At 56.5% G+C, this 10063-nt stretch overlaps 1 protein-coding gene across 1 annotated transcript in view; it reads right to left on the bottom strand.

Moving 5' to 3' along the window:
* Positions 1 to 6186, bottom strand: part of LOC113206566 (nose resistant to fluoxetine protein 6-like) — an 18975-nt gene extending 12789 nt beyond the window's left edge. The window contains exon 1 of the mRNA XM_052264516.1: positions 6003 to 6186. Coding sequence (XP_052120476.1) covers positions 6003 to 6186 — 184 coding nt within the window. The remainder of the gene's footprint in view (positions 1 to 6002) is intronic.
* Positions 6187 to 10063: the final 3877 nt, after the last annotated feature.

Genomic DNA, 10063 nt, shown 5'->3' with positions numbered 1-10063 from the left:
GAGGAGGATGAAGGGGCGATCATTCATAAAGTACGCACGTCAATAATGCGCCTTTACGAACCAGCCAGCTTCAACCTTTTGCCTATGCCAGCTCTCATAGCGCCTGGTAGCTAGGCAACATCTGGCCTGCATGGCATGCGCGTACGGCGGGGTGGCCTACCCCTAATCTCGCAGGCGCTGAGTTCTACCAACTGTGAGTGGGTGGATCAGAGAATAAAGGACGTCGTTTCTGGGCGATATCATATTGTGTGGCGAGCTGTTTCCATCTCCCCTCCTCCTCAGCTGCAGGCGGTGTGCGGTCTGCCGCGGTCTGCGGCGCCCCAGCAGGCCGCAGGCGTTCTGGCGGTGGTCGCTATCGGTCTCGAAGGCTTTGTCGCGGAGCTCGGCCGGCGGCCGCGGGCATTGAGGTTCGGAGACGGAGATAGCCTCACGCCCGCTCGCTCATACACAGACTGAGTGCGCGGGGCTACCGAGCCGTGCGGTGCGTCTGCAGCTGATCTACTTTTGGGGCGCAACCGCAGACGGACTGGTACCAGTGCCGGGCGTGACCCAAGGGCAAGGTCGCGCGGGGCCGTGGCGGCGGTCGCAGCGGCGGTCACCGCGGGTCACCGTCGGTCACCGTCTCCGCGGGTAGGTCAATCGGTCAATCGCGTGGCATGTCCCGAACAAGTGAATGTTTTGGGAAATTTCTATACGAGCTGCAGGAAACTCAAGCACTTTACTTTGGTTCATATTTTGTGATTTAGTCATAGTGCAATTACAATACATTTCCGAGTTACATTTCATCGGAAAAATGAAAGTCTGCTATGGTAGAGAATTGATAAAAAGAAAATATAGTTGGGGCTTGACGCTTGTCATGCTTGTTAAACCACCTTTCCGAATAATGGCCTTTCGGGTGCACAGAGCGACGTACCGGGTGTATCAGAGGGAACACCCCATTGCCTAGTCTTACGGGTTTACCTGGTCGTCCGTCCCTCGGCACGTAAGGGATCGTCCAGAAAGTACGTTAGTCTTAAAATTACGGGAACTCGGCGCCTGCGAGGCTCGAGGTAGGCCAGCCCGCAGTACAGGCACACACTGCAGGCAGGATGTTGCCTACGCATCAGGCGCTATGGGCGCTTGCACACGCTGAACCTCGCTCAACTTGGCAAGGTTCGCGAACGCAAATGCAAACCCGCCACATTAGAGTTTGCAATCGGTCGGGCACGGCTAGGGGAGCTTACCCGATTGTCTTCTGTCCCTCTAATGTCACGTCAGATAGGAGTGAGAGTGAGAGAGACAGAAGACAGTCGGTTAAGCTCCCCAGGCCGTGCCCGACCGATTGCAGACTCTACGCCACACTATGTGGTATTTGCTCTGGTACAGCCGGTAGGAGCCTGACCTACGCCCGCCACGCCACGCCACGCCACTGTGCCGGTCTGCACCCGTTCGCCGCCGGAAGAGAGGCAGGTCAGGGAGCCCGCGACCGTACGCTACGCTACGGCATCATTAGGCTGAGAGACCGGCCGGTAACGAGCCGCGCGTGGCGCTCGCTTGTCTCGCGCGGGGGAGAGGCAGAAGCGGCAGAAGCAGCAGAAGCCGCCCGTCTCTCTGAGATTCCTCCCCGGCGGACGGGATGTTGTTCGGCCGCAGACTGTTAGCTCTCAAGCTGTTAGTTGGGCGCCCCGCCGCAGAGATGCACCCCACGACGGTAAACAAACGCGAGGCACCTTTCTTATCGCTGTCCGCGAATCTCTCTCTCTCTGCTCCCGTCCACTTTCTTCCCGCCGCCCATAGCACGACCCGGTAGCATTTCCTGACCAGCGGTGTGGGACTAATGCGTACTAATACGCACTAATGCGTACTAATGTCCGCGCCGATGGGCTGGTGAGCGAGGAGGGTCGGGAGGTGCAGCGGGTTGACCCTGAAGGGATGGGCCGGTCAAGGTGCAGCGGGCGGGGCGGCCGGCCGCGTGGCCCCTGCACTGTGCCAAACGCGGACAGGAATACAAATGCGCGCGCCAGGCACGCGTATAGTCGCTCTTTCTCTCTCTTTCTTTCTCCTCGTGCCCCTGATGGCCCGACCCCGCCACGCCTGCTCACCCTTGCTTCTCTCTCTCTTTCTCTCCCGTTCAGGAACGAGAAGTGTTCTCCACGACGGTGCTGAACGGGGCCTATTGTGGACGTGTCCTTGCCAGCGACGAGGCAAGCCACAGTATCTCATCCTTCTATTGAGTTGTTTTGTGAGATCAGTTGGGACATATTTTCACTATTACCAACACATTAGCAGCACTATAAAACAGACAAAGAACAAGTGTATTGCAGGGTTGAGACTGGATGCGATTGACATTTGTTGGTTATGTTTCTAGTAAGAGTTCAGCCGAGAGTTCAGCCAATCAACATATGGTAATCGCAGCCAAGTCTAAACCCTGCAAATTTGTTTCCGCGAACTTGCACTTTGAAATAGTTCGAAAAATACTGGGTATCAAGACCCGTCTTTTTTTTCTTTCTTTTTTTCAAGTCACTAAAAATTAATGCATCCGGCCCAGGGAAAAATTTGCTTCCTTTCGATTGACAGTTTCTATATTAGAAAGATCGAAGGATGAAAATTTGTCATTTACAGGATGAAGATTCGCATCTTCTTCAGATGTGCTTTCCAAAATGCATACCGCACAGAACATACTTTATCCTTTAAAAAGTTCGCCTTACGGTTTTGCAGTGTGTGCAACAGTGACACCCCGCTCCGCTCTGCGCTGCAGCCGGCTGCAGCGGTGTGCTGGTCCTGACCCGAGTGCATCCCCGCGACCCTATTCGCATGGCTAATGGCGCGGGCCGTGTCTCCTTTGACTGGTTGGTGCGCCTCGGTGACGCAACGGGCCCGCGAAGTGATCGAGGCGAGCCGAGGGCATCGCGGCCGCGCCAGCAGCGGCGCCAGGCGAACAACCCAGAGGTGCGACGCGTCCTCACGCACTCAGCAGGACTTCCCCCGCGACTACGACTTCCCTGCCTGTATGTGTTCCTTCGAAATTGCAGCTGATATCCCCTTCCGACACCTGCTGTGCATCCTGCAGCTGCATCAGGTGCGTGCGGGTCGGGCGTATCGTACCGCGGCCGCCGGGGATGCCTCTTCTAAACACACTACTTTCCGTCAAGGCACATGCAGAAAACAACAACGCAAAAATACATGAACATGGACACATTTTCCCTTTCCTTTCTGAAACACAATGACTAGAAATGTTTCAAGTACAACTTTCAGGTGTCTGCAGAGCTTCGAAACCCCCAGTGCCATCGTGCTCTCCCTCCCGTGAGCACGTGTGTGTCTCTGTGTGCGTGAGGGCGTGCGTGCTGGCCGGCCGGCTCGTCCGTCCGTCCGGCGTCCGGCCTTGCTTGGCCTTGCCGCACTGACGGCCCGGCTCGACACGCGGTCTCAACAGTTCATCACAATAACACTTATTGCTCTTTCTCCCCCCTCTCTCTTTCCCTCCGGTACGACACGCAGCACACAAATAAACTCTTACCACGACATTATTTACTCGTGGAAAAAAATGACAACAATAAATAATACAATTTATATCAATAATTATCAAATTTTGACTACAGAGCTATCTGTGGAACAACGGAAATTGTCGATTGATTGCTGCACCTAAGAATTATTACCACTGAAATACCGATATGGCTGTCCGATGAGATTCATTCTGCTGGTGTTTGATAAAAGCTTCGAAGTTTTCCATACGCCGACACTGATTGGTACAGTATGCAAATTTTGTACGGCTATTTCCGCCCTCAAGTTTCAAGTTTCCCTTTGCATGCAAACCATTTGCGATGGCTGCCGCGCTCGGCTACACAAATGCTGGAAAGTTATTTATTTATTTATGGGTACGCTGGAAATATTTTCAAATTCCATCCATTTTCGGTGCTATAAATTAATTCTCCCAGGACGCCCGCCTGCGTGACGCTCGCTCTTGGTCTTCCCTACGCCACGCCTACAGCTATCCTTGTTTTCGTCCATTTCGGGGCGGTTGTCTGTTGCCTGCTTTGCACCTCCACGTGACCGGGCCGGGCGGGGCGGGCCTAGGCGAGTATCGGTTCAGGCAAAAGCATTCCATTCCCACGAATACAGACGTGCGGAGCGGGCTGCAGTGTACTACCGCGTAGTACTGACTACTAGCCAACCTCTCGGCATGAGCTCCTATATACCAGGTGGCTGACTCACGCCGCGCAATTTCGCAGTTATACTGTACCGCCTGCACGGGCACGGGCGGGCTTGCCTATCGTCGCTGCTCACGTCTTCTTATGGCCCGGTGCGCGTAGGCAACCCGGCGGCACGCGTTTTTGCGGTACAGTACAACTATAGTTGTACTGTACTGTGTACTGTGTACTGTACAGTAAAGTACAGATTGACTGGTTTTATTGAAGTTAACTGTAGTTAAACTATAGAAAAACCATGCGGATTTCGCATGGGACCCTCAAACAGGTTTAAAACTGTAGTTTAATTGCAGTTTAACTTTAGATTTACACAAAACGAGTATAAGTTTTAGGTCTACAGTTTAGCATTAGATCCCTCCACCCGGGATACCAAAGTGCGCGGCCTGAGTCAGCCAACTGATACGTTGCCTAGTAGGCATGCGCAGACACTGCCCGCTTCACACATTCGTAGGAATGCCCTTTCCGAACAACAGTTGGTCACACTAATCAGTCCCGCCACCTTCCCGCCGATACACTGTAAAAAAAACCTTGTGATGATAAGTAAGTCATGGCTAAGCTAATTATTTTTACAAACATCTCATCACTGATTTCTCGTCATTTCACGAAAATTCATTTAATAAATGACGAAAAAATCCGACATGAGATTGGTTGTAAAAACAATTAGCCAAAACATTCTCATTTTCATCACAATGTTCTTTTACAGTGTAGAGTTGGCGATTGGGTGGGCAAGAACCAGAGGTGAGTTTACCCGATTCTGTTTCTACCTCTCATCTGACGTGAGATTAGAGGGAGAGAGTGAGAGATAGACAATAGGACAGTCGGGTAAGCTAGCCCGGCCCTTGCCCGCCCGCTTGCCAACTCTGTACCCGCCGAGCAGAGACTCCCCGCGCCGCAGTAACGAAACAAAAGAAATAAGGCGCAAAAGGAAGTGCTGATCTAGTGGGGTGATGGGCCCGTCTGGTCCGGTCCAGACGGCACGGCAGGCGCGGCGGGCACGCGCCGCCGCAGCTACTTCAATGCCAAGGTGAGGAGGAGCAGGGGGCGGCGGGGAGGGCGGTGAGAGCGTCCCGGGATTACGTGGCGGGGCGGGGCGGGGCGGGGCAGGGCGAGCAATGACTCGCTATTTAGCAAGGTGGCGAGGAGGAGGTGGCGGCTACTATAAAGCCTGGTGTCGTTGGGAGCCCATAGGCACCGGAAGAAACTCCTTTTTTAATGGTTTTGTTTCGGTTTATAGAGTAAAGAATAGACAGGCGATAGCGGCTGTGCGTAGCTGCTGGTCGCGGGTGTCCCCCAAGGGCGCGGGGCTCTCCGCGAGGGTCTTATCAATCTCACGGAGTGCCTTGTTTGAACGTTCCCATTGCGTTGGGACCCTTCCCGTCCAGGCCCAGGCCCAGGCCCCGGCCCCGGCCCCGGCAGGGCGGTGGGAGAGGGGGCCGGACGGGCCACGGTGGGCCGGGCCAAGCCGTGAAGTTCAGGGCCGGGGTCCCCAGGTCCCCCGCTGCCTACGCGGGTCGCGAGCCCGCCGAATCGCCCTCCCGCGGGCCCACGCCGGCCTGGGCACGCACAACCGCACCGCATTGGCTGATTGGATTTCTGCCGCTCGCTCTACTGGTGGTGTCTTTGCTCTTTTACTTCTCCCCCCGGGTGTAACGCTCGGCAATCGGTCGCGCAACCCCCGACTATCTGGGTCGGGGAGTAAATTCCATGGCGTATGACGGTGACGCACTGGGCCGGGCCGCGCCCGGAGTCAGTGCACCACCCGGACCACCACCAGGTGTCCGCCAGGGTCGCGGTCCCGGACACGCGGACATGACTCACCGCCGTGCTGTACTCGATCGAGCTGGGCGAGGAAGCGCGCCCGCTGGCAGGACCCCGGGTCCACCGAGGCGTGCGGCTCGGCGCACGGGTCCACGTCCTCGCGGGCGGCCGAGTCCGTCACCATGTCCTCGACGACGTCCTCGGCGCTGCAGGACGGGTCGAGAACGCAGGTGGCGGCCGCCATGGCAGAGGCGTTGTCGTCGGCGCGCAGCCCCAGGGCGACGTCAGCCTCGGGCGTCCACCCCCAGGCATGAACAGCGAGCAGGGCGCTGAGGAGCACCACAGAGCCCCCCAGCAAACACACGGACCTGGGCGTTGGCCCCATGACCTGGAAACAAAAACCAACAGCTCTTTTACAAACAGTTTTCATATGGCCCCTTGATGTTGTGTCCTTTGTAGTGAACCTGAGCTCACAATTAGGACGGTCCGTACGCTCGTCACCCAGTCTTCTGTTTCAGTTGTAGTACACCTTGGAAAGGACCCCGCTGCGACCTGGTGGTCCCTGACATGTGTTTAAACCAGGAGTTCTCAGTATCCTCTTTGTTATCTTCCCACGAGCTCCAGAGCGCTTCGTCTCGGCTGTGCTGAGGCTGGCTGCTCGGGCTCGCCCTGCTCTAGCCGTGGTCCAACACCCTCCTCTCCGCGGCCCCACCCGGCCCTAGCGTCCCTGCGGTACACGTTTGAGGTCCTAGACGAGACCGGTTTTGCCCGTCGAGAAGAACCGTCTAGACTGTCGCGGACCGGAGCACCCAAATACCAGTCGAGAAATTGAATGTTCCCCGGGGAATCCCGTTGTGTCGTCGCTCCATGCAGGATACCCGGGGGGCTATTTTTAGACCGTGTCAGCTGGGCTCTCCCTACGTCTCTAGAACGCAGCGAGTGGAGATCGTGCGTGGAGACTGGTCCGGACGGCCCGGGGACTTTAATGCCAGAGCCGTCGCAGAGCATCGGGGGAGAGATCCGGCGGGCTTGGGCCCGGCCCGCGGGCGAACGATGCGACCCCGTCTCGCGAAAACGGTGGCACGCGATCTGCTCAGTCATCATCCGGGGCGAACCGGTAGTCCGAGTGTGAGAGTGAGTGTGTGAGTGTGCGTGCGAGCAGCTGCGGGTGTGGAGGGAGGGCGTGCGAATGGCGGGCTCGCTGGACCCGAGCCGAGGCCTGACCATAATCATGAATGAATTATCAGGCAAACACGCTCGTCGACGCCTCCCACGGAAGTAAGACATTGCTATATTCGAGACTCCCCCCCCCCCTCAGCCCGCATTTACTAATAATGCCGATGACCGAGATTTTAGCTCTGGGTAAACTTGAACTTGGCCTTGCCTAAAGCGCCGACCGCAATGCGTGCAGAGCGGCTCAGGGGGCGCGCCGGCAGAGTCTGACCGCAAACAAAGTGAGTACCGAGAGTGAGTGAGTGAGCACGATGCACCCGCCAGCCGCAGGCAAAGTGAGTACCGAGTGAGCGCGAGTACCCACCAGCCGCGCCTCTCGACTCATTGTCTCGACCACTGGCAATGTTTGCCCCAGGGGCGGTGGGGAGGGGGAATCAGAACCATCAATAAAGCCATATCGTGGCCTAGTACAAATGAATGGATGAGACTGCTGCTACCCGCGTGCCAAATAGTGCAAAGCAACAACAGCTTTAACTCTTTCTTCTGAAGTGATGCTCATTATTCACTTTTGACTGTGACTTCATCCTCGTCAGGAATTCTTTCCTGTAGTTTTTCCTACTCCCTAATCAGATTGTATATTTGCTGGTCTATGGGACCAGCAGCAGCAGTGCGGCACTTCCCTCACCCCGCCCCGCCCCGCCTCTACTCGGACATACACAGGTCCGTGTCACAACAACTCTTCGCATTGTTCCTCCGCGAGGCGACAAAAGATCGAGGCACATACCGTCGAAACTAACGACACGGGAGAGCTTTATGTTGGGTTGGGCCACCGCGGCCGCCCAATGGCGAGAGACAGAGAGAGAGAGAGACATTGTGAGAGAGCGAGAAGGAGCGGGAGAGAGATGAGTAGCGGGGTGGGGTGGGCAGAGGCCACTCCCCTGACGTGGCGCCGAATTGGCGCGCAGATGCAGATCGTTGAGAGGCCGCGGAGGACGCAGATGGTTTCACTTTCGCGCGGTCAGGGGCGTGTCGCAGACTAGAGGGGCGTACCCAGGCGGCCCCTCTTGCGCCAAACTAGCCCGCGGCACCGCATCCGCCAGCTCAGTGAATGCAAAAGTAACACGACAAGTTTCACTCATTAATGGGACGCTCTGACGTTGTGTTTTTTTTTTTTTTTTTTTTGTGTCTCCTTCGGCCACAAATTAATAATTCTAGCTGATTATCCCCGCGAGGTTGATGACAGCCGTCGCCGCGACCCGTCCTCGTCCTTCCCTGCGAGCTGCGAGCCCTGGGGCAGTGCGGAGCGGGGTGGGGTGAGGCGGGGTGGGGCGGGGCGTGGCGGGTGGGGCACGCGTTGCGACATGAGCCTGTCCGCCCGAGCACGCACGAGGCTACTCCCCGGCTCCCCGACCCGACTCATCAAACGCATTTGACGGCCACACCTCCTCGGCAGCCTCCTCGCTCTCCCCTCCTCCCCTCCTCCCCCCCACTAACACTAACCCTCTCAGTTTCTCGCGTTTTGGGGTTTGGGGGGCTAAAATTTTCGTTGATATCGTTCTGTTCAATCCAGAGATGAGTCTTTTAAAAATCTTAATCGGGCAGACGATCCGATAAAGACGACCTTCCTGCCGCACAAGGACAACCGCGGGGCGTGTAAACGTAAAGCAATCACAAGCACCTGCTTGCGTCTCTGTCGTGACGTCGTGACCAGCTACTGGCTCGGCTGCTGGTCACTGGTCGCGCCCACGACTTAACCACAGAGGGGCAAAAACAGTGTTGGTCCCGTCGCTGCATGAAAAGAGGAGAAACAGACAGTCCCGTGTCGAAAGACCGATAGCAAAACCGGCACCTCCTAGAAACGCTAAACGCACACGGGGCGTGTGCCTCGCGGCGATCACCTGGAGGAGGGGTTGGAGGGGGGGGGGGGCAGAGCTTCATACCGCTGTGAGCGTCTCGCTATGAAAGATAAGAATAACGACGACTTAACGACCCCGCGGGAGCCAAAAGGGGCGACGTATAGAGGGAGTAGGGGTGGGCCTGGTCGCGACAAGCAAGATGGGCGCTCGGGGTCCGCAGCACAGGCTGCAGGGGAAAGAGAGAGAGAGAGAAGGACGAACGGGACGCGGATGGGACGCCCGTCAGGCGGACCAACAACGAGCAGGCGTGTCTATAGTAGGCAACTAATGGACAGGTTGCGGCCGTGCGTAAAGGTTAGCGTCGTCTCTTCAACCATGCACTATCCATAAGCTTCACTCGGCTTCACTTCAACGCCGCGCATCAGTGTGTTTTTTCTCTCTATCCCCTCCTCCCTCCAAACTCCCTCCTCTTTCTTGACGACGACGTTGATGATGATGATGATGCCATTTTCTGCAGATGCCTCCCTGTCGCGCCTCCGCAGGCTCTCTGGACCAGTTCCACGCTCTGCGAAGGATGACCACCCGGATCCCGGCGGACACCGCGCGCATTCAGAAGGCGGCGGTGGTTTTCCAGCATGACTGTCGCTGCACGTCCATACGCCGTATGAATAGGGCTGGGCGCAGCGAGCTCTCAGAAAAGACTTTTATTCTTATTTCTTTTCCCAATCCTTTTATACATTGGCTGCTGAGTATTTATTTCAGACTCATCACAAAAAGAGACGAGTTGTTGACATTGTGGTCACGCCGCCACAGAGTGAATGCAATTGAATCAATATTGTCTACACGCTCCCGGGCTGGACTACAACTAACTATAACTGCTCCAGCTGGGCGGGCTTGCGAAACACAGAGAGACCGATACCGCGACTTGGCACAGAGCCATCTTTACGGGGCCCGGGGCCCGGGGGGGCTGGCCGACCAGGTGCGCGAGGATCGGGCGGGAGCGTTAAACCCTCGCACGACTATTTCGCGCGGCTCCGGGGGAGATTTACAACTATCGCGCACAAAAGTCGCGAGCTCCACGTACCAGTGCCG

This window comes from Frankliniella occidentalis, unplaced genomic scaffold (genome assembly GCF_000697945.3).
Source record: "Frankliniella occidentalis isolate FOCC.00 unplaced genomic scaffold, Focc_3.1 Scaffold19, whole genome shotgun sequence".
Taxonomy (NCBI): Eukaryota; Metazoa; Arthropoda; class Insecta; order Thysanoptera; family Thripidae; genus Frankliniella; species Frankliniella occidentalis.
Note: the sequence above shows the minus strand (reverse complement) of the source record. Positions and strands in the feature narration are given on the sequence as shown.